Source organism: Cloeon dipterum, chromosome 1, assembly GCF_949628265.1.
Source record: "Cloeon dipterum chromosome 1, ieCloDipt1.1, whole genome shotgun sequence".
In the NCBI taxonomy this organism is placed as follows: domain Eukaryota; kingdom Metazoa; phylum Arthropoda; class Insecta; order Ephemeroptera; family Baetidae; genus Cloeon; species Cloeon dipterum.
In genome coordinates this window covers 32,336,922-32,360,268 of record NC_088786.1, presented here as the reverse complement: position 1 = coordinate 32,360,268, position 23,347 = coordinate 32,336,922, and the positions used below count along the sequence as shown (strand labels likewise).

At 41.6% G+C, this 23,347-nt stretch overlaps 5 protein-coding genes across 6 annotated transcripts; 4 read left to right on the top strand and 1 right to left on the bottom strand.

Moving 5' to 3' along the window:
* Positions 1 to 540: 540 nt before the first annotated feature.
* On the top strand, positions 541 to 1,956 carry LOC135947376 (cytochrome c oxidase subunit 4 isoform 1, mitochondrial). Of its 2 annotated transcripts, none has more exons than XM_065496213.1 (3): positions 541 to 614; positions 1,080 to 1,468; positions 1,567 to 1,956. In XM_065496213.1, exons 2-3 carry the CDS (start codon positions 1,084 to 1,086, stop codon positions 1,698 to 1,700), a joined length of 519 nt encoding a protein of 172 aa, XP_065352285.1. In that variant the 5' UTR covers positions 541 to 614; positions 1,080 to 1,083; the 3' UTR covers positions 1,701 to 1,956. The 2 variants fall into 2 exon arrangements, with proteins under 2 accessions (XP_065352285.1, XP_065352294.1); XM_065496222.1 differs by having other exon boundaries at positions 603 to 671.
* On the bottom strand, positions 1,940 to 5,723 carry LOC135947342 (acyloxyacyl hydrolase-like). The gene is made up of 9 exons (XM_065496134.1): positions 5,441 to 5,723; positions 5,212 to 5,368; positions 5,018 to 5,156; positions 4,829 to 4,966; positions 4,374 to 4,766; positions 3,656 to 3,849; positions 2,553 to 2,844; positions 2,284 to 2,457; positions 1,940 to 2,226 (listed from the first exon to the last, which is right to left on the bottom strand). Exons 1-9 carry the CDS (start codon positions 5,538 to 5,540, stop codon positions 2,098 to 2,100), a joined length of 1,716 nt encoding a protein of 571 aa, XP_065352206.1. The 5' UTR covers positions 5,541 to 5,723; the 3' UTR covers positions 1,940 to 2,097.
* A 1,099-nt stretch (positions 5,724 to 6,822) lies between these two features.
* On the top strand, positions 6,823 to 8,538 carry LOC135941426 (cuticle protein 19-like). The gene is made up of 3 exons (XM_065486946.1): positions 6,823 to 6,940; positions 7,704 to 8,000; positions 8,249 to 8,538. Exons 1-3 carry the CDS (start codon positions 6,929 to 6,931, stop codon positions 8,480 to 8,482), a joined length of 543 nt encoding a protein of 180 aa, XP_065343018.1. The 5' UTR covers positions 6,823 to 6,928; the 3' UTR covers positions 8,483 to 8,538.
* A 1,609-nt stretch (positions 8,539 to 10,147) lies between these two features.
* LOC135947843 (FHF complex subunit HOOK interacting protein 2A-like) lies at positions 10,148 to 13,804 on the top strand. The gene is made up of 12 exons (XM_065496807.1): positions 10,148 to 10,383; positions 10,447 to 10,587; positions 10,646 to 10,784; positions 10,838 to 10,932; positions 10,991 to 11,251; positions 11,306 to 11,493; positions 11,548 to 11,635; positions 11,820 to 11,961; positions 12,010 to 12,309; positions 12,366 to 12,508; positions 12,732 to 13,207; positions 13,312 to 13,804. The coding sequence occupies exons 1-12, from the start codon at positions 10,339 to 10,341 to the stop codon at positions 13,415 to 13,417; spliced, it is 2,124 nt and encodes a 707-aa protein (XP_065352879.1). The 5' UTR covers positions 10,148 to 10,338; the 3' UTR covers positions 13,418 to 13,804.
* A 307-nt stretch (positions 13,805 to 14,111) lies between these two features.
* LOC135940504 (calcineurin-binding protein cabin-1-like) lies at positions 14,112 to 23,251 on the top strand. The gene is made up of 19 exons (XM_065485432.1): positions 14,112 to 14,294; positions 14,493 to 14,576; positions 14,670 to 14,783; positions 14,841 to 15,068; positions 15,124 to 15,332; positions 15,388 to 15,601; positions 15,654 to 15,756; positions 15,807 to 15,981; positions 16,032 to 16,374; positions 16,747 to 17,220; positions 17,537 to 18,011; positions 18,098 to 18,755; positions 18,853 to 19,369; positions 19,691 to 20,054; positions 20,194 to 20,411; positions 20,467 to 20,630; positions 20,688 to 20,919; positions 20,977 to 21,159; positions 22,025 to 23,251. Exons 1-19 carry the CDS (start codon positions 14,127 to 14,129, stop codon positions 23,156 to 23,158), a joined length of 6,057 nt encoding a protein of 2,018 aa, XP_065341504.1. The 5' UTR covers positions 14,112 to 14,126; the 3' UTR covers positions 23,159 to 23,251.
* The last annotated feature ends 96 nt before the right edge of the window (positions 23,252 to 23,347 follow it).

The window sequence follows — 23,347 nt, the reverse complement described above, 5'->3', positions numbered from 1 at the left end:
AAGAGGCATTTGATTGATTTTATCATGCTATTTTATTTTGAGGTGGAAAACTGAAATTTTAAATAATTTGAAATTATTAAAAAAATTGGAATCGTGTTTTAAAAACAATTCGTTGTGTACTATAGCAGCGTACGATTATATGAAATTTTTAAAATCAACTTAACCTAATAAATAATAAATATTTTTAATTGAAACCAATGGAAATTTATTTCAGAGTCGGAATAAAATGGTATATCAAGATTTATTGAGTCAGCAAAATCAATGCCTTGCACGTCATAGCTTTTTCCATCGTTCCCTTTCTCCTGGCCCTGGATTGCGATCGCCACTCACAATCCCACCTCAAGCACGTATTCCAAGCCAAGGACAAACTTGTAAACGAGCTTTGAATTTCCCGCAAAATTTACTGTAAATCTCATCTTCAACCGTACGCAATTACAAATTATAAGTTTAAATATTTTGCAAGATTTTAATAGGATAAACAATATTTGAATTTTTCGTTCCTATTTATAAAGTCACATTTTATGACGTTAAACAAAATAATTCCCTTTTTCACACAGTTGACTCTAGCCGCTTTTTTCCGATCCTTCGCCATCTTGGACCGATAGCAGCTGAAGGTCAGTAAGAAACACCAAATTTTTCCTAATTTCTTGACAAGCAGAACTAAATTAAGAGTAAGCTTTAGTATTTGAACTTTTGAACAAAATGTTGAGCAATCCTGAAGGTTAACTGGATCATTTTTAACTGTTGTTTTCGAGAAATGGCAATTTTATGTTCCACTTCAGTCAGCCGGCACTCGCTTGTATTGTTCAAAAGTGCTAAAACTACTTGCAAGTAACCCTCCTTTCTTCTTGAAGATTTAAATTCTCAACTAAAACCTCCGTCTATTTATTTTAAAGGCTTAGATCCAAGTAGTATTTCCAGAACTGATAGATAGCTTTTAAAACTTAGGGGTTCAATAATTGTGTCTGTATGTTGTGCATATGGATGCCCCTATTTCATTGATTTTTAAGTCTGTCAACTTTATTTTCTGAATCCTTTGCGCCAAAGTCAGAATATTTTACAGACAATTAATTTTGCAGGAAAATGGCCAGCCGACTTCTGAGTTTGACGTCGCGCCAGGCGCAGAAGCTGCAGAAATGCATGAGCTCGAGCGTGTCCAAGACCGGGGCCCGCGAGGTGGTTGGCTACGGCTTCAACGGCCAGCACAACTACGCTGACCGCGTCGACTTCCCCATGCCGGCTGTCCGTTTCCTGGAGAACACCCCCGACATCCTGGCTTTGAGAGAGAAGGAAAAGGGTGACTGGAAAAAGCTGAGCCTTGAGGAGAAGAAAGCTCTTTACAGGGCGAGCTTCTGCCAGACCTTCTCAGAAATGAAGGCCCCCACCGGACAGTGGAAGAGCGTCGTCGGCCTGACCTTAATGATCTCGTCGCTCTCCCTCTGGATATACATGGCCATGAAGACCTTTGGTGAGCATTATTAAATTTGTTATCTTTTAATTTTACAAGTTAGTGAAATAATATTTTTTTAAACTGAATTAATAACGACAAACATTATTGTGCCGTAGTTTACAAGCCTCTGCCCGAAACCTTCAGTGAAGAGAGGGTTCAGGCACAGCTGCAACGTATGATCGACATCAGAGTTGACCCCATCGAAGGTCTCACATCCAAGTACGATTACGAAAACAACAGGTGGAAGTAAGCTGTGCTCAATCTTGGCTCGCCTACTTCGTATTAGTCCAAATTTTAGCACCCAGTAAACAGCTATCGGCTCAGGTGCCTACATGGTTCTTTCAACAATTCCGTTCTAAGTTCTCGCTCTTGTCACCCAAAATTTCGGCTACGACGCATTACTTTCGCCCTTTGTTGAGAAAAAAGTTGTTGTGTATATAAAGAATGAGGTGCGTGTAGATGCTACTACATTCTAATAAAAATAACTAATTTAAAACAGAGGTTAATATTTCGCTTTTTATTTCAGCGCCTCGTCAGTTAGTAATTTAACATTAATATCACTGCTTCTTTGGCATTGTTATCATAAGAAATGTTTCTGAAGCACTGTCAATAACATATTATTTGGCATCGCAGGAATGAAATTAAAATTAATGGCCGCCTTGGTCACCGAACAGTTCTATAATTTTATCATTATTGGGGTTCTCCTCGCCCAAAATGTAGGGGAACTGTTTCTTGATGTTTCTCCAAGCAACTTCTGTTATCAGAGCTTGAGCCATCTGAAAATAAAAGGAAAATACAGGATGAGAAAATAAAGGGCAGTGGGCAATCGGTACTTGACTGGGGTGGAGGCTGTCAATTGGGTCGACTAGTTCAGCGACTTTGTGTCCCTGTTTCACCCACTCGTCCATCACTTCCCCCAATGGGTTGTCCAGGTAGTGAAGTTTGAAGTTATTGAACGTCTGTGTCGCGGTTATCTTTTTCAATTCAGCTGACAGCCGCTTTGATGCCTAATTGAGAAGTAATTAATTTATTTCACAAATCCAAAATAGCTTGTTAGAACAAGAAGACACAAATCCCTCCCTGGTATTGAACGCCGTTATACCTTAGAAGTGATGGCTCTGAGCGTTTCGTTAGCGGTCATCCAGCCATTGCACGGTCCAATCTGCATACAGGAGAACCACTCGTAAAGATCGCCGTAGGTGATGTCGTTGTGCAGCCTGCCCAAGGGGTGAACTAGGTCGCGCATGGCGGGGTAGATGAATGAAGCGTCAACCAGGCCAACGATCAGCGCGTGGCTTCCCTCCGGAAGTACCGTGTCCATGAATTCGAGCACCGCCATCACGTTCTTCCGCAGCTCTTCCGGCGTCGTCATGTTGCTAATTGTGTCTTTATAGCTGGACCGCGAAATTAAATTAGGAATTAGTGTTGCACGAAAATCGAGTTGTAAAATTGCACATAAGAGAGAGTAATTGCATAGAGCAAAAACTATAGTATTTTTTGAAATTTAGGGTTTCTAGCAGAAAAGGGTCAATCAGTAGGGTTTGAAATAAATACTGTCAACGCCCTATTGATATGAGTCCTCGGGTTTGGACGAAATTTGCTTGAGGGGTTTATGTAGAACCTTTAAAAATATTGGGCAAAAATACCTAAATTTACAGGAATTTACAGGTACTCCTATGTTTGCGGTTTTTTGAAAGGGCATTTTATTCAAAGAATAATAGCTTTTGCCTGGATATGAGGTAGATTATAATTGATTATAATGGTGTCAAAAATGTTTGAAATTTTCTGCATTTGACGCCAAAGAAATCAGCCTTGGTGACCAACTTCGTAGGGCTCTAAAATCAGGTCGAATTTTTCCAACAAATCTTGCAAACCCTACTGCATTAAATTTCGGAAAGTACAAAATAGCCTAATTACATGGCAACAACGCGTTAAAATATTGTTGATGTTTTTTTTTTAGAGAAAATTTACTTTAAAGTTGAAAATCCCTGGAAATCAATTTTTAAAATACGGCAATTTACGACCAGCCTCATCCCAAACTTGACTGGAAAAAATTAAATTTAGTTTTCTGTGGTCATGGTTAAAAGCGCAAAATTACAGATTTCCGGGCTGTGTGCATTTTAGCGCATTGCAAAATTAGCAAATTCTGACTGCGAGATCAGGAACCCTCCCACGAGACAAATTGGATAGACTTGTCATACTTACTTATTGCAAACATCGTTGCCGTAGAGGCCGTAGATGAAAAGGGCCGGTCTGTCTTTGGTTGCATTCCTAGCTACGCTCTGCATGTAGGCGAGAACTGTGTTTGTGGCTGCACCGTTCCGAGACAAATTTTGAAAATCTCGATGGTTGCACCTGTTCATGGCCAGCATCCGCAGGTAAATCGAGTCCACAGGACCCTGAATAAACAAATTTAATCTATTGGTCTAGAAACGTGCAAATCATAAAAATTAAAAAAAAATGATTTGAAATGGATCAAATGGGATACACGCAATAGGAAGAAATATCGTATTATTGTCATAGGCTGTCGTGATTTTATTAAAAAGTATGTAGCACTAAAAGAGATATATATGGCAGTATCTTCAAGCTCTTAATGTTCATCCAGTACATTAAACAAAAAATAAAGATAAAGGTGTTTGTGATTACAGGTTATTTTAAAGAAATAATCTAGTGGAAACGGTAAAACTCACTGAATGCACCAGGACTATTTTTTCCTTTAATTTTAAAACCTTTTTAATTGACACTTTCTCATTGCCCTGCTTATGCTACTTTTCAAGCTGTCACTAAATTTCACCAACGAGCAAATCGCTGTGGCAGCGCCTTTTCCCAGCATATCGCATTGGCAACCAGCGCCCATTCCCTGGCAAATCCATTCCCAGCATAATTATTCCCAGCATTAATATAAATTAGCACAAAAATTCACCTGAATGAGACTAGACTGTGTGTTGTTCAGGTAGCCGGTGGCAAAGCCCAGTTGAGGCCAGTCCCCCTCGTTTAAAATCCACTGGGTGACGTTCTGCAGCAGACTAGTGGGAATGTCCCAAGGGTCGATCTGCGCCACCTGCAGAGGATCCATCCACCTCTCCGGAAAGTGGAAGTGCGCGCCAACTGAGTCACCCATGTAAATTAGGCCTTTGCCGACAGATCCAGAGCACAACTGGGTCTCCCAGGCTGACGCAGTTGCGGGGTCGATGCCGTGGATTCCGTTGCAGTTCGAGTCGGAGAAGGCGTCACCGAGCACGGCCTGTCGGCCAGGGTAGGCCACTGCGTCGGCGTCATCGCAGTCTTTGCCACGCCAGAACGAGCCTCTGGCAGACTAAAAATTGGGACGTTAAATATCTGGGTTGGTAGGGACGCAAAGAAAATGTATTGCGTCACCTGGACAGTACTGAACCAGTCTTTATCGACGTCTACAGCGGGCTCGATTCTTTCCAAACTGCGATTTATGTCTTCACAGATATCCCTAATTCCAGGCAGAGAGCATAAGTTCCATCTCAGGTTGCCTCCTAAATTTTTCTGCGAGGAATATTATTCTACAAAATTTAAATTTTCTATTTTATCCTTTACCTTAACTTTGGTCACTGCGTGGTGGAATCCAGTCATCTTAGGTTTTGGGAAAAGGTGGCAGTAATTTTCCCCTGGAGTTTTGTAACAAAGGCCAATTCCATAGCAGACGACGTCTGGAGTGATAAGTTCGTAAAGCTCGCTATAATTTTTTAATTTAATTATTTCTAAATATTTAAATGAATCTTATATTATACTCGCTGAGGAGGGCGGGTTCCAGAGTTTTCACAATTTTCCTGCAAGTAGATGCGGCTGCTGAGGGTAAAAATGAACACAATTTTGTGGAGGCACCGACGATTGTGTCGTTATGGATTTGGGCGACCTGGATTGAAAGGCCGAGCACCACGGTGCAAACTGAAAATATTCAAACGTGTATTAAAATTTGCACAACGCTGAACCAAATTGCAAAAAATATAAAATACATACCAGCGCAATCCATGCCTCCGTTGATTCCGCGTCCATCAGAAATGTTGAAATTAACGAGGCAAAAGATAAAAAAGAAAGCAAAAACACACTTTGGCAACATGTTTTATGCTCGGGCCGCACTTCTAAATTATGGGCAGACTGGAACAAGTACGTCTTTTGTAGTCGTTACATAACAAAAATCACACGCAAATCGACAGATTCGACATCCTAAGAGCAAGACAGGAGATGGTCTTTCTTCCGCGAATTACGAGCACTCTGAATCTTGTTTACAAGGTGATCAAGTGATGTCTTGTGGAGCGAATTCGATCGGTGATTGGTCTGTCAATCGCATTCAAACAGAGCGGCGCGCGAGGGGAAAATTATCGCTTATTTGTATAAAGAAATTTCTCAATATACACAATAATCCTATCAATTATTTATTTTTAGAAAAAATGCTCACCAGGTTAATGGTAGTTTAATCAGGATAATGTTTATAACTGATGAAATTATTTTATTTTCTCATTTTTTTTTAAAAATTCGCTTAATTGTCGAAAGTGAAGTGGAAATTGTTGTGAATTGGTTCAGTGAATCAAGCATTTTAATTGCTTTACAGTGTGCGAACGAAGAAAATACTCTGAACACTTCTTGCATATCGTAATTTTTGGTATTTTCCGCTGGTTTTAAGTGCATGTCAAACTAAGTATTTTGATTAAATTATGTAAATTATGCATTTATGCTACGTGTGTGTTTGCTCTCTTGTTTGACAGAAACTATAGAATATAAAGTTTAATAAAATCAATAAAATAAAATATTGTTGATATTAATATTTAGCTCATTTTGTTGATAATATAATAAACAACTTTTTCTCGCAGATTCTGATTTTTTCATCAACCTATCTCACCGCCAGTAATTAAATATTCGTCTCAGCAGGCAAGTAGGATTTATTTTACCAAACCCACACGTTTTGCAGATAGCATAAATAATTATGTTAACCAATGATTAATTTTTATTATGAAATTGCTGCGCTGGACTAAATATAATTTATGAAATGAACCAGAAATATTACAAATTTGCATAGCTTTTGGGTGGAACAAAGTTCAAATATATTATTTAGCGAATGCTCGGATGTGATGCAACTTTTGAGTGGACACTTGAATCGTGTTTTCATTAAGGACTAAAGAGAAATGCATACAACGTTGTCACTCAGCAGGATGCCTTTGCTGCTCATTGCAGTAACACGACACACTCTTTGTTTCGATAATTTCCGGACAAAAGTGATGGTATGCCACCTGAATACTCGCATCAAAGCGAAAAAAGTAATCGCTGCTGACCTTGCTCGTCATTTTTGAGCAACAATTTTGCAGACGAGCATGCAGAGGCAGCTGCCCCACCTTCTAATTATTTTGTCCACCTGTGTAAATTTGAATGTCTGTGCTGGCGTTGATATAAATAGCAAGAAGTTGGAATCAATCAACTCATTCCGTCCCCGGCACCTGTTAAAGAAAGACCATGGCGTTCAAGGTAAATATTACAACTAGTTTTTTTTCAGTTGCTTCACTAATAATGGATTTTTTTTAATAATTATATAAGATTTTTAAAAAGTCTTTGGACTATTTTAAAGAAAGGGGGACTTAACTCAGCTATAAGTTTTTAAAGAGAGTTGCATGTTCTTGAAATTCACTATTTGTTCAAGTATTGCTGATATTTCCAATAATCTAATTAAACGTGTTTTACAGAATTGTGGAGGCCTGGAAAATTCCTTCAGTTTTAATCATAAACTTATCTTTGATCCAACTATCGTAGTTGAAACATTTTTGTTACGATAGTTTTCAATTCCAGGTCACTACGCAAGCCAAAACTTGGTTCTAAAAACGCATATTCCCCGTCCAATGGGGGTATTATTTCAATAATGAATTGGGGAAAATTTTTAATTATCATTCTATGGAAAAATTGTAATCATTAATTTTTAATATATTTTCATGCAGTGGGATGTTATCTTAGGCCAAAATTAGATCATCCAGTTGTGTATGATGAACTTTTAGCGTTACTAAAATATATTGAGAATTTGAAAAACATAATTTTTACCGGTGTCTTCAACTGTAGACTTGCGATAGAGTAAATAGGAAAATCAATGCGATAATGGACTTTTTATGACTGACAACAGCTTACAATTAGTCCTGGTTAATGAACCGCCCTTTTGTGATAATGGGGCAAGAATATTTTAATTTTTTGTATTTAGTTTTTAATTATTTACAAAGATAAAATTTACTAAAAATGCACGCAGGTTTTCCTGATTTTCGGGTTAGTGGCTCTGAGCCGAGCTGGTGCCGCGCCTTCTGGCTTCCACTACCCTTCTGCTAACCTGGCCTACAACCAGCTGGGAGCGGTCAACTTGAACGCAAGGCTCTACAACCCCCACCACCAGTACCTGACGCACCAGCCTCTGGTCCAGTCGCCAGTTCTGATCGCTCACAACCAGCACCAGCATGAAGTGGCCGCTCCTCTGCACACTGCTGCCACCCTCACCTACCCTGTCCAAACGGCAGTCCATCAGGTCCCTCATCAACCCATCGATTACTATGTGAGTTAACTATTTATTTTAATTCTGACAATGGAAAGTTAAGATAAGAATATAAATTTTTTAGTTCCAAATATTAAAAATGTCTTGGCTCAACTTTAGAATCAAATTTTTTTTAATAGCATTTTTATACAGTAAATGAATAAAAACATGAAATATAATTCCTACTATATAGACTTAAAATTAAACAATATTAATATTCATTTTGCTCGATAAAAAAATATATGTGAAATTTTATTCTGTTCGATTAGACCTACCCCAAGTACAGTTTCGGCTACGGCGTGAATGACCCTCACACTGGTGACCAGAAGAGCCAGTGGGAAACTCGTGACGGAGACGTGGTCAAGGGCGAGTACAGCCTTGTGGAGCCCGATGGTTCGATCCGAGTGGTCAGCTACACGGCTGACGCTGTCAACGGCTTCAACGCTGTCGTCAAGAAAATTGGGAAGAACGTCCATTCCTCTCCTGTAATCTACGCCCAGTAAATGCTCTTATTGCCCTCTTTTTGGGAACAATAAAAATACACATTCTTATCCCTTAATTTATCATGAATTATTATTTTTCTGGAGCTGAGATTCGTTGCAGAAAACTGGCAGAAACTGCCGTCACCACTAAGACGGTGAAATACATGTTTTATGCATTTTTCAGATATGTCATGAGTCTTCTAGAATATCATCATTTTTTTAAATTGATGAAGCAAAATTTTAAAGTCAATATATATTTGTCATGAACCTCTCTGGCTTTATTTGCCCCAATTCGTGCCTGCAGACCCACTCTCGCTTTGGATAGTTGGGTTGGGTAAAGAGGTCGCAGAAAGAATTTGTTAGGTGTGTTTGCAATAGCTAACCGGTCTGATTTGAAGTTTATGTATGTATATTCATTCATTTTAAAAGCACATGCTACGCTTCAAAGGTGATATAAGTAAAGTAGGCTGTATACTTACAGTGAATACATAAATATAGCAGAGAGCGAGAAAAGCATATCGGTGTAAAGTGCTCGCTCGTCGCAGCTCTCGATACAGGAATCGTCCTGGTGACTGCTGTGACGGCAAACCTCAAATTCGTTTTGGCGTTTTCGTGGAGTTACTAAAAGCTGATTCGGGCCTAGAAAATTCACGGGATGACTCAAGACTCAACGGAAGCACAAAGCAGGGTGGCTGCGCTTATGCAGTTACATTTGAGTAGAGGCTGCATGAGAAGCAGCGACTGCCGTCCAGAAAAACGCGTGAGAAACAGTATAATACTCGCGCAACTCGGTCAGCCCTTTTATTCCTTTTGACCCGCCTCAATCTACAGATATTTTAAGAAAATGAGTAAAAAGTAAATATACTGTCAGCATTAATTATCGAGCTGGGCTACTTAAATTTTATTGTTATGGAGGTCAAAACAGAAAACCAGATATTAATGATCCATTTTTACTCCTTCCATTAAAGAAATTGCCGGTTAAGTTCTTGGTGTGATTTTATATTTTTGGACATTAAAAAGCTCTTTTATTTATCTCATTTAGGCCCGCTGACTCTGCATGTAAGTTAAATTATGGGGTTATCATACATATAAATGGAGAGGCAAATTCAAGAAGAACTGAACACCCCGAAAAGTTTGGTTGGGGTGGGATCGAAATTCCAACCGCGTGTCGTTCAGAAACTGTTTTTTTTTGGGTGATAAAACCCTTTTGGACAAGCGGTTTCGTCGCTGCACCCCAAAATCCATCTTTGCAAGAAAATGCAAAGAAATAAATCTGTAAAATACAACAATGAGCAAAATATAGCAGGAAAATGGAATAATGAGCAAACTAATGCAGGAAAATGCAAAATTAAGCGTGCAAAACATTGCAGGAAAATGCAAAAATTAGCACACTAATGCTGAAAAATGAGCAAAATATTGCAGGAAATTAAAAAATTACATCAGGAACTGCACCAAAAGATTTTTGGGTTTTTCGCCAAATTTTCTAAAGCACTTACATAATTAAAAATTCTGAGTTTGATGCTACTTCTGTGTTTACGTACACATATCTATATAATTATTGTTTTCCTTTTGCACCTGGAGTGTCATCAGCGTTTGCGTGTGCTTCTTGTGACTAAAAATAAAATTCCCCTCGCGCGCATGGTTGCGAAATATCTCACGTGGTAATGTTCTGACCAATCGACGCCGCCGTCGCAGTAGTTGCTGAACCAGCTGGCAATATAAACAATCTCTACGGTGGCAAAGCGCTTGGGCTTGGAAAAGTGATGGAAAATCGGATCCTACCGCACGGTCAGGCGTGACAACCCTCGACTTCATTAGTTCAAGTACATTATTACGAATTTAAAACCACGAAAGCGACGCCGAATCAAGAAGGAACGATGCTGGGTCGAATTTCGGCAGCCCTTCAGACGGCCGTGGATACGGTTGGCGCCTACCACTTTTCATTTTCATTTTCTCACTCTAAATTTCCCATCGCTTGATCGCAGATTGCCCCGCCGGTGCCGTTGCTTCAGGATTTCATTTACCACTGGAAACAGGTGATGCGCTTCTATGACACCAAGGACGACGAACTGAACGTGCCCATTGAGTCGACGCACCTGCCTATTCACCTGGAACAAATGCTGACGGTATTTTGCTCTTGTCTTTGTCTTGTTTAGAATGTATTATTAATTACCATGATATCAGGCTCTGCAAGAGGAGCAAGATGAGTCGAGGAGGTACAAAGAAGGGTCAGAGGTGCACTCTGGACCTTGCTTAGAATACCTGATTCAACACAGGGTGCCCGATCTTCTCGCCTCGCTCACAGTGGCAGACACGCCTTCAGGTCTGGAATATATAATACTGAATACAACTGTTTTACTCTTTTTTTTAAATCAGGAATGAGACATTTGGGTTTGGTTTTCTTCTCTCGGCTCACCTCCCTGGCTTACACTCAGCTGCTAAGTCAACCTGCCCTCCACGAGCCGATTCAGGTAGTGAAATATCAAGATTACCATGTCCTAAATCAGCAGCGAGTCAATTATATTTCAGAAAATAGTAAAAATGTGTGGCCAAACTGCCGCCTCTCCCACAGAAGCTCAGGAGGTGCGACTTCTGTGCGTTCTGGCAGCCGTAATTGGTCAGAAACCAGATCTAGCCAGTCTGTTCTGCAAAGCGCCAACCTCGGTGCCTGGGTCGCCCGCTACGTCTGCATCCTCTTCCCAAGAGTCCACACCAAGCCCAATCCACGAAGATTCGCGTCGTAATGAGAATTTGATTATCGAGGCGCTACTAAAATTCATTGACAGCGCTGTGAGTTTCAAATAGGTTTATTGGTGCTCAAATTAATCTGGTTAATTTTTTCAGGATGGGCGGCTAAGGGTCAAAACCTGTGAATCTCTGCTTGTGCTGACCAACATCGCAAGTACCGCCCATTTGATAGCCGAAGAGTCCACTCTTGCTGAGACTGTCGCCCTTCGGTTGGCCATGCTACATTGCGAGGTACCACCTTCCATTGAGCCCTCGGAACTGGAGGACATGCACGCTTCTTGGGGGTAGGCATTAGAGGGGCTACTTTTTGGCTTGACCTAAATTTTCAATATTCGTAGGATGGACAACCCTTTGGATGTGAGGGAACCTTACCCAGGCTGCAGGCAACTCGCTGCTTACCTTTCCTGGTGGAATTTCTGTGATAAGGTATTTTTAATTAGCGTCTAGCAATTCTAGAAATGCTGTAATAGATATCCTCATTTACATTTTTGCCGATGTTCTTCACATTTGATGCAGATTACGCTTAAAATTAATTTCTATTGTCAAGGAAACTCTTGAGATTACACGCTATAGTGGAATTCATTAAACAATTAATTATTTGTACAATTAGATGGTTGGGGATTCTCGGCCTGAAATTGGTCGATCGCTGGTGAGCAACATCCAGGATCACTTTCTTGTGCGCCAGTTGCAAACCAGAATTTGCGCGGGTGCCGAGCTCGCGAGCAATCCAGAAGAGGAAGACCCAAAGCAATGTAAAGATATCTTTTAATTCCACTCTCGCAAACTTACGTGAAATACAGTGCAGGACTCGGTGATCACGCTTGTCCATGTGGGCAAGTTGCTGAGGGAGTGCAAAGCGCCGTTGTTGAGGACAGGACTGAGCCACTGGATAGCGGGGGTGACGACCCACTCGGTGCTTGATACCTCCGTGCGGGACTCGATCCTTAGACTGCTTGAGGTTGCCCACGGCGACCTGGCGGTGGAGACGATGAGGCTGATGGAGGTCATGGTCGATGAAACCTTTGAGCCTGCACTGCAATCGCTTATTTTTTCGCACTTTGCGCCTCTTAAGGTCACTGCGCATATTTCCAGTGAGCTTGGTAAGAAGAGGAAGAGGTCAAATGTCCAGATTAGGTACTGAATTTAATGTTTACAGAAGTTAGCCTTGAAGGTAAATACCAGCCAAGCCTCACATTTGCTCCAAAAAATGTACAAGCAACTCTGGAAGGATTCCTTCAACTTCTGCCACCGTTTTTGAGGACTGGAGAAACAGAAGCGGGATATGAGACTTATCTTCAGGTACGTTAATTGCGGCATTAAAATTTTTAATCATTTTTTTACGAGAATACTCTTCAATAATGAATATTGCGGTTCAGTTAAGCATTATTTGTAAATAATTGGCTTTGAAAACAATTTTTAAATCTAATTATGTCTTTAGTGGTAAATGACTAACAAGACTTCATCATCATTGATTTCCGAGTTGTATAATTAGTTATTTAAAAATAAAAATAAATTAATGCAGGACGCTCAGAGGCAGTACCAAGCAATGTGGAAGAAATGTCTCTGTCTGGGCTGGCCGTTGGAAGTGGTGGCTGCCGAGGAGGATGGCAACAGCAGTGACTCTCGCCCTGAAGACGAACACACTGACGGCGTGCCACCGGTGCTGAAAACTCTGTTCCACCGTATCGAAACATTCCCTGAGCAGGAGTACGAGCTGAACCTGCAGCTGACCTCCCTGCTCTCCCGACTGGCCATTCTGCCTCACGCAGGTCTCTACGAGCTGTTGCTCTCGCCTGGACAGGTATCGCCCACGAACCAGAGCCCAGAGCAGCTCATCTCAGGCATCGGTCTGGCCGTCTCCTTGCGCAGACTGGCGCTCAGACTGGCCAAGGAGGCGCCAAGCGTATCCAACTTGCAGAAGAGGCTCAGGTCCACCAGAAACAAGCTGCTTGGAGATCCAAGCCTCAGTGAAGATAATCCCAACCAGCCTCCATTAACGTAAGTGGCTTTTTCTGAGGAATTTAGCACCCATTTTTGATTAATTAATAATTTAGGTCTCTTGTGATTTTTCAATCAACTTTAATATGCGATTTTTTCCACAGAAATGAGCAAGAAAGTCTATTGGAAAGCATAGTCGTCCTGGAAGAATTCTGCAAGGAGCTTTCAGCCATTACCTTTGTCAAATACCACCTTCATTCTCCAGTGTAGCTGGTTTTATTTCTATAATTTTAGTGACCTGGCAAATTACCCTGAAGTGTAAAAAGCACAAAACACAGAAACAACAATATCTGCTACGCACCATCTCTAGTCTTGAAAAGACATACCACAAAGCATCAAATTACTGTAAAGGATGGGAAAAGCTACAATATATAATTAAATGTGCAAAGTCAAGAAGTGTTTTTATGTCAACGCGAGCTTTAATTTGTAACTCACTTATGGATCTAAAAATAGGAATGTATCTTTTTTTCACTTAGTTAATTTGTGTGTTTTGTTGATTCACAAACCAACTTGTGTGTTCCAAACCATTTGATTTCTTTTTCATGTATGAAAAGTCACTTGTCTAGTCTGAATAAAACGAATGAGAGTCTAGTATAATTATAATTTTGTTTATAAAATTTTACTTTACAAACACAAAAAACTCTAGGATAATAATAAATATATTAGATATAATCCAGATAAATTAAAAGCATGGTTAAATATTTACACTTTTTTTCATCTGTTATTAGCGTTACTAAATTTTTTCTCTTTTCTAATATTTAGTAATTTAACAATCTGAATTGACCTACATTCTAATTTTTTTCTTCAAAAGAGCGCGCGCTACATTCGAATTCGTCGCCCAAGATAATAATTATGAAGAAACTATGTAGTACTTCGCGGTCATTCAGCAAGAAACGGACCACGTGACCTGGTAGAACCAATGCTGGTCTCCGCACTCGAATCCTATTGGTTGAATCATTGCTTCAGCTGCCGGCTCGTGATCGTGAACATTGTAAACAACAACACGAAATCCTGTATCAGCAAACATTCTCTGAAAAAGACTGCATTACAATTAAAATTCTGGACCCAAGTTAATACTAAAATAATCGTAAGCATATTGTATATTTTACCTTATTTCAAACCGCATTATCTAAATAATTACACGATTATGTGCTTTTTTATTTTGAGACTACACAGCGAAAAAATACATTACATATATTAAACTTTTTGTATGATAGCTAAAAAAGTGTTACATACCATGTGTGTGTTTGACTTGTGTAAGTAATCTAATATTTTTCCTTAACAGATGTTCAAAATTGTGGCCCTAAATGAAGAGTCCTCCGAGGAAAGTGACGAGGAGGAAGTCCAGCAAGTAACCAGAGAAGCACAGGTACATTTTTTAACTGCACGTCGTATTCAGTCCCAGATCCATTTTTGGTAACGACCACTAGCTCATAAAATTAAAATATTTTCATATTTTCAGGAGGACCAAGCGGTGTCACAATACAAGGAGGCGCTTGAGCTGCAGAGGCAGGGGGAAGTTAACAAATCTGCAGATATCTTGAGAGAGTTGCTAAGCACCAATCTCTTGCAAGAGGTATTTGACATTTTAAAGCGTTTAAAAGATTTTTTAATTTTTTTTAATTGCTTTCAGGTGGAAAAGTCATCCATCAAACAATACCAACCACTTCTTGCCCTCAAATATGCTTGCTTAAAAAATTTAGCCAATCTCGAACTGAAGGCTGAAAACAAAAGTGAAGCCCTGGATTATTACCTCCAGGCTGTCCAGCTCGACGACACTGATGTCTCTCTCCTGTACAAGGTTGGCTGTCTTGCAGAGCAGTTGAACAGATTTGACTTGGCAGCTGTCTCTTTTCACGAGGTATGATACCCAATTTAGTTTTATGTTTTTCTTGTTTCTCATCGTTGGATTTTAGGGTCTGCAATGTAGTCCAAATCACTGGCTATGTTTGGACAGGCTGATCACAGTCCTTTATGCCACAAATGGCTATTTGACATGCCTTAGCTTTGTGGCAAAAGGGTTGCAGAAAGATTCTGACTACACAAAGTGCCTGGTGCTGCGGGACGCCATGCTGAAGGAAACGCCTTCCCTAGCCCAGCACTATAAAGAATACTTCCCCAATCTGTGAGCATTATTGCATTTTCACATTAGTTTGGGTGTTCATAATTTTAAATTTAAGGACGTTGTCCATGGAGGGACAGGCTAATGAGGATGTGACTAAGGAAATCTTGGATGAAGCTATTGAGATGAGGAAAAGGTGGAGTGAATCTGGGAAGATCAAAGAAAGAGGCCCAATTGGACTGACAAAGCCAATAAGTTCCTTGACCTGGCTCAGCCTGGGGGAGGAGATTCTCCGGCTTTACAAGTACATAAATGCTGAGGGAGTTGATGCGGTACTCGAGAACTATAATCATTGGAACTTTTTTTTAAAACTGATGTAAACAGAGCTCAAGCCAAATGGTGGATTTTGAGAAGATCGAGGAGATTGACGAGAGCTTCAATTTTGATGATGAGGAAGAGGACATGGAGGTTGATGACAAAAAGCAAGGTGGGAATGAATTATCTAATGTTACTCGACACTAAATTTAAATTGTGAAGACGATGCAGAAGAATTGGTCTCCAGTGGAAGCAAGAAAAACCAAAAGAGACTGTTTTTGGAAAATTGGGTGCTGGGAGGTCAAAGGAGGTCGGCCAGAGTACGCACAACCACCAGAAAGGATGATGATACACCTCTAGCCGAATCCCTCAAGAGACTCATTCCTATGTCTCTGCTGTAATTTCTCTCATTTTTGTTTGTTTCCAAATTAAAACACCGGTTTTCAGTCCTGACTGCCTGAAGGAAGGCGCGCCACGCTCGGCACTGGATGAAAACTCGATGGATACCATGGACATGTTTAAAATCTACGAGGAAAAGCATCAGACTCCGTCCAAGGTGTCCACCAGAAGACCCTCTGCAAACACTGCAGCCTGCATCGCTGAGAATATTGCAAAAGAGGAGTATTTCGGCACAGAGAAAGAAAAGCAGGAAATTTCTGAATTCATCGAAGAACACAAAAGCAACTGGGGCATTTACAATTTGGTCACAGACTTGGTCAAAACGCTGTCTGCAAAGAGCATACTCACCTGGCCCCATAAACTGGTCACAACTTGGATTGAATGCTACCAGGTGAGAGAATTTGCGTCTTGGCTGTTGTCAAAATGTCTTAAATGAAATAGTTAGAACAAAAATTTGCAATTGTAGATTCCTTTTTTGGTCTTTTATTAAAAAAATATAAAACTTTGGTAAATAAGCTAGTTTACAAAATATAAAGACGAAAACGATTTCGTTTTTTGTATTGAAAAAAAAATAGGAATTGCAATACAATACCGGTTTTCTTGTTTTTAAAATATTCTTGTTTAGGAAATACACTCTTCTTTCAATAGATTTAAACGGTTAAAATGCAGGAAATTTAAATATTAAGATTAATAATTTATTTAAAACAATATACAATTACATTTTGTTAAAAAAATGAATAAAATAATTAAAAAAAACTTGCAGATCATGAGGAAATCCCTTGTGCATGCCAGTCCCTTGGCACGAGAACTGAGTGACGAAGAGATCGAAGCTGACGCTCGGCTCTCCTTCCTCCACTCGGAACTGCTCTCTGACAGACTGCGCCGCCAGAAAGGACAATCTCCTCCGCTAATTTTGCTTGAGGATGTCGCCCAGGTGCAGCTCATGACGTGCTGGACCCCTGAAGAGGCTCTCAGAGCGAACTGGGCTCGAGCGCAAGTGGCCATGCTTCAGAAGAGCACCGAGTGGGCGTGCAGCTCCCTGCGTGCAGTCATTGAGCAGCTGGAAGCTTTCCCTGAGGGCCTCTGCGTGGTCAACTGTAAAGGCAGCATCAACAAGGAGGAGGCGGAACACCTGCTCTCTTCGCTTGAATGCAGTGAGAGCTTAGCTGGCGCGGAACAGCTCTGGCGACTGGAGCAGTGGAATCAACTGGCAGAGCTGCTTGAGGGCAGCTTTCAGGTAATCCATTAAGTTTTCTATCGAAAGTTTTTACGTTTTAGGGAAAGGCAAATGATTGCACTTGTCCTCGTTGTTTAAAAGATTAGAATTTATTTTTTCTTGGTATATTCCGGCTCTAACTGACGCCCTTCATGAGAATATGAATTTTAATTGTTAAATCATTGTCATATTAAATTATAGAAACTATTTCTATGGCGCGTAATAAACTAGATCACCCAAGGTATACAAAATCTTGGAATGAAGACTAGACCATTAGAATAATTTTTAACAGGTTGAATTTATCTCTTTTAAAAATTTACCCGCTTTATTTAAACAGATGCAAAGCCAGTTTGAGTTGCGCTACCTGCAGCTGGAAATGCTTGCTGACGCGTTGGTTCGATTAGAAGAGCCTGGTCGGAGTTTCTTGTGGGGCGAAGCTGCCCTACACGAGTCAGTGAGCCACTACCTGAACAATCAACAACCTCAGTGGGCCACCTGTATAGAAAAACTGCTCGCTACCCTGGCATACTGTCTCGAGGAGTATGGCTTAGAGGCCACCATCGGCAGTTTGCCCAGCGGCAGACTCTCTAGGCTTTTCCAGGACCTCTGCCAGATCGTGTGTGCGCAGCTTGAGACTTCAGATATGGTCATGCCCATCGAGAGCGTTGACCCTTGGATTCTGCTGCAGCAAATTCTGGTACACGAAGAGAAAAATTGGTCCAAAGCTGAGTTGCAGGTTCTTGCAGAGGATGAGGAAGTAAATGAAATACCAGCCTCACTCTCTGTTGTCTTTGTTGCCCACGAACACCTTGGTAAGCAACTTTTTAATTAAAACTTTTCATATTTTTAACAACAATTTAAATCAGTGAAACGATGTCAATGTTTTAATCTTTTTTAGGTCGGCGTTCTTGGTGTTGCGCAGACGATGGCTCGCTCTTGCTATTTGCGCTTGAGCAAATCGTCCCAAAGCTTCGCAGCGAAGAGTTTGCCCCGTTCCGCTCAAAACTGTCTCCGTACATTGAGCAAATGTTCTACTGTCTCTATGAGTATCCAGCAGCCAACAAAAAGCCCAAAGGACGGTCCGCCCTTCAAGAGCATTCAGTTCCCCATATAGAATTAACCTTTGAAAGGGCTCAGTTGCTTTTCGAGTTTTACCGGCCAGACGAGTTGCCTGAATTTGACGCGTACCGCGGCAGCTCAATCAGCGCCGATGCCGAAGTCTTGTTCAAGAAAATCATTTCACTTGTGCCTTCAGCGTGCAATCCACAGAAGACTCTCGAGAACCTGCGCCTGTTTGTTGAGGGCAAACTGGACAAGTTCCCTAAGATAGAGCACGAGCCTCTGCCTGAAGCACTGAAGGACATCCATTACTTGCTGGCAGATTACTACTTTAAGAACAATGAACTTCCCAAGGCGGTCAAGTACTACATGTTGGACCTTTGCTACAACCCCCATAGGCTTGACACATGGGCGGGAATGGCCCTGGCCAGAGGCAGCCACCTTGAGACTCAGCTCAACTCCTGCAATTCAATCAACGAGACTGATTTCATCAGCAGGTACGGAAATTTTCCTTTCCCGCAATATTTGCTCACAGTTTTATTCAAGTTATTTTTTATTTGTTTCCTAATATTAATTTGTTTCAATGAATTTCAGGGCTGAAAAAGCGGAGAATTGTTTTGAGCAAACGATGGTGTTGTCTGCGGGCAGTCACACCGTGATCTGTATAGAGTACGGATCCTTCGTTTACATGGTCCACTCCTTCTGCTCGCGTCTTCTGAAGCAAGCCACCGACACCCTGAGCATAGAGCAGTTTGAAGTGCTGGAGGCTAAAAAGGGATCCACGCTGGATAAAGCCGAGTCTTGCTTCCGCAAGGCTTTAGCTTCCTGGACGCAGGGCTCCGAAAACGACCAGGACGAGCGCTGGCTGCACCACTACATGTTGGGCAAGGTCAGCGAGAAGCGCCACAATGAACCCTGGCAGGCGCTGATGCAGTACAGACGGTCTGCACACCTCCTTGCAGAACACTGTTCTGCCTTCCCCGCCAAGATCAGCTACACTACTCCCTCCGAACTGAGCATCGAGGCTCTCGAGATCCGCTACCGCATTCACACTTGCCTCCTCAAACACCTTGAGACATATGAAGGAAAAACACTGCCAGACGAGAAACAGGTAACTATTTTGTTATGTTTGACGTGTTTTCCAATATATTTAAACTGACAGTAAAATCATTGTTCAAATTTAAACTATCAAATGGCTCAGCTCTGTGCTGATACTTAAGGGAAAATATGAGATGAAATATAAAATGTTTTTTAAACATAATCAAAATGTTTTATCTTTCTCAAAATTTCACTAATAGCGCCAGCCATCCTGAAAAAATCCCAGCAGTGATGAGCGATTCGATAATTTGAATTTTATAAAATTACCTGCGTGTATTTATTTTTGTTAATTAATTTAATTACGCAAAATTTCATCAACTAAATCAAATTCCAGATCAGACAAATCCTGCTTGAGCAGAAAAGAGGTCCCTTTAGCTCTGATGGCGGGGAGTCAGCGTCTGCTCTAAAGAGGAAATTGGAATCTGAGAATGATGATCCTGTGAAAAAGGCGAAGAATGACGAGAGCACAGTCATAAGCACAGTCGAGCAAGCCCAGCCAGCAAACACCGACGATGAGCCTGCAAGGAGGGTTTCCCAGGAGAGTACCACAACCACCACTACAACAACTACCTCTACATCAACATCTAGTTCGTCCTCCTCCAGTGACGACAGCAGCAGCTCCAGCAGCGACGATGGAAAGGAAGATAAAGATGTGCCCCCTCCGAAAGTTGTGGAAGAGCCGTTTGACCCTAAGAAAGGTACCAGTACTATTGCCTGAGGATATTTTTCAGGGTCTTTACTATGCAGTAGATTGTCTGCTTTTTATTCACCAATTAATATTTTAAGAATTTGCGTCATATTATTCACGAATTGTCACTGATGAGCTAAAATTTGTAGACCACGCTGAGCTAGCTGACATGTGCCTGGAGGCCCTAGAAGATTGTGCCGTACGGTTCCCAGAGCACTACAAGTCAACGTACCGATTGGCCCACTACTTCTTTAAGTCTAAACTTAGAAAGAATACAGAGAAGTGCAAAAGCTTTCTTCTCGGACCTCACACCAATACCAAACTTCACGGCCTCTTCCAGGACAGAAAACCCAGCAACTTTTTTAACGTGAGAATGCATTTTTGTCTTCCACTTTGTTTTTATTAAATTACCTTGCCTTCAGGGTGTGTGGAGAATTCCTGTCAACGAAATTGACAGGCCTGGCTGCTTTGCCTCTCACATGTATCGCTCGATGGTTTTGTCCATGGAGCTTGTAAAAGAGATCAAGGAATACAAAATGCTCGTGGACATGAGTCTGATGCTTAAAAGAACTCCTGACCCTGACAAGTCGGTTTAATTGTCTCAGTGATTTGACTGTTGCTGATTAGAGAACTTTATTTGTAGGAAATACCTGCGGGACAATGAGAGGAAAGACTTATGTGAGCAGGCGCTGCTGCTGGCCGTTCAAGTGATCAGGCAAATCATGAAGGACAGCAAACCTGAGGAAATGCCCTCGCTCATTGTTGATATCTACAAACTGATGCAGAAGGTCCAAAGAACCCAGCTAACCAAGGAGCCACCACAGTCGTTTGGCAAACTTCTATGCGATGCTTACTCCCTGCATCTTCTTGGAAAGGTTGGTGTTGGGAAAATCAATACAAAGAATGTTAATTCATCAACTTTTGTTCAATAGATTGATGGTAAAGCCACTACAGTCGACTCGGCCACCAAATTTGCACAACAAGAACTGGCGCGTGCTAAGTTAGCGGCAAGAGCAGCAGAAGTATCGTCAGTGGCTGCTTCAAATTCCAGTGCATCTGTTTCTGATACAAATACAACTCCAGCGACAGCAGCAACTTCAATTGCAATGCCTCAGGTATACCTTAAATCAATTCTGCAATTCGTTACGATAGTTAAGAAAATTATCAATTCCCTGTCATTCTTATCAAAATAATTTTGAATTCACTAGCACTTTCTAGCTCTCAAGCAACACAATCCAAGTGAGAAACAAAATATTTAGAGTAACTCAAATTTTCTCCAGCGTTGAAATGAATTTCTCAATTTGTTTTTTAGTTTACAGCAGTGCCAGAAAATTTATTTTATTTTGTAATGCCTTGCTTGGCTTGTGTTGCTTGAGAATCTCTTCTGTGGTAAGTTCTGGAAAATTCACCATGTTTGTAGTCAATTTATGACAAAATTAAACAATAAGCTAGGATTATTTAGAAGTTGTGAGTGCCTGAATAGTTCTTGCATCTCACACAATTCCTTCCTAGTCTTTTATGTTCCTGCTTTCCATTCCAAAACCCTTTGTTTTAAATATAAATATTGTGTGATAATTTTTTATTTACTGGTTTTTTCTTACCAATTTCTTGCGTGATACAATTTTTTGAAATTACAGAGCGTTTGATTGATCTCGTCAAAGCATACCAAATTTCAATGATTGGACAAAAATTGCCTATTTTGAAAAAATTAACATGGAAATTCCCATAGTGAAAGGTTTGCCTTTATAGCTCACCTGTGGTGCTAGATATAAATGTTTCATTGGTCTTTTTCTTCTCATGAAATTCTACTTTTCTGATGCAAAATTTACTTTATATTTCGGCCAGTAAGAGTTGTTTCCTTATGAAGTACAAAAGTTGTCTACAAAATGTTGGTAACAAATGAAAAAAACCGGGCACTGCATTTATCGGAATAAAATCGCGGGTTTTATTAAACTCTATTCTCAATTCTTGCATCCACAGCCCGCTCGAAAACTGCCATCAATGCCTGGAACATCCCGTCGAGGCCGGCCACCCCTGAGCCGACCTCCTGGCTCAACTCCTGCTGGTCGCGGTAGGGCGAAGTCCAACCCATACTCCAACTTGTTCCCCTATAACCAGCTGGACCCGGCCTCTCTGAACTACTTGCAGAACGAGTTTATGCTCAAGATGATGCAGGGATATTCGGCTGCGTTTTCGCAAGTCCCTGGAATGCAGAATTTAGTGTCGGCCGCTGCGGCCACAGCCTCCTTGCCTACTGCTCCTTCGACGTCGACCTCAATGGCGCAGAACCGTTCCATGCACAAAATAACCAAGTGCAGGCCGAGCCTTTCTGTTACTCCAGTGACTCCTGAGAGACCGAAACCGCCGCCACTTCCGAAGCACAACACCCAGAAGACTGTGAAGAAACTTTTGGAGCAGAGCAGGAAGATGCTGGAGACGGCCAGCAGGATGCAGCAATCTCCCAGGAAACAGTCTCCTCTGCCCAATCTGCCCCCGGGCATTGTGGCCTCCGCCATCACCCCGAAACCAAGCATGTCGTCCATGATGCCCAAGAAGCCCAAAATGGACATGCCGGTGACCCTGACCAAAATCCCTTCAGTCAATACAGGGCAAAACTCGCCGATATCCCTGGTGAAGCCGCGGCTGCCCTCCTCTCCGGCCGAACTGATCAGGAGCAACCCGCCGCCAGCGCCAAAAGGATACACTCCCAGACCGTCGCCGCCAGTCTCGCAACCATGGCAACCAAAGGCCAATCTGCAGCGGCACTTGCCCCCAAAGAAGCAGATGATGGGCTCCTCGATGCTCGGCCGGCCTTTGGCGGCCCCGATGCCCCAGAAGTCCACGCTGCCCAGACCCCAACCAGCCCACATGGCCTCCAGAGCGCCCACTGTCTTCAGCTCGGGCGGCAAGGACTTCCGCTTCCCGAGCGACATCTCAGTATCGCCGTCAGTGATCCAGCACACCAAGCAGCATCAGCAGTTCAACTTGCCCAGCTCGATTTCGGTGACGCCCGCGGGGCCCAGTCAACCGCCTAAACCCCCAAAACCGTCTCCGCAGCCGCCGAAAGAGCAGCAGAAGCGGAAGCTCTCAGATGACATCATCATTCTTGACTGACCCAACGACAACCCATCTAGGATATTATCAAACAAGTACAATCTATAATTTCCTAGTCCTTATCGTGTGTTCAAAATGTGATGATGTAATGTTTGTAATAAAAAAAATCGTTAGGTTTTTGGTAACAACGGTAAAAACCATAAATTTTATTAAAAAAGATCCCTTTCATCCCTAATTCATTACAATTTT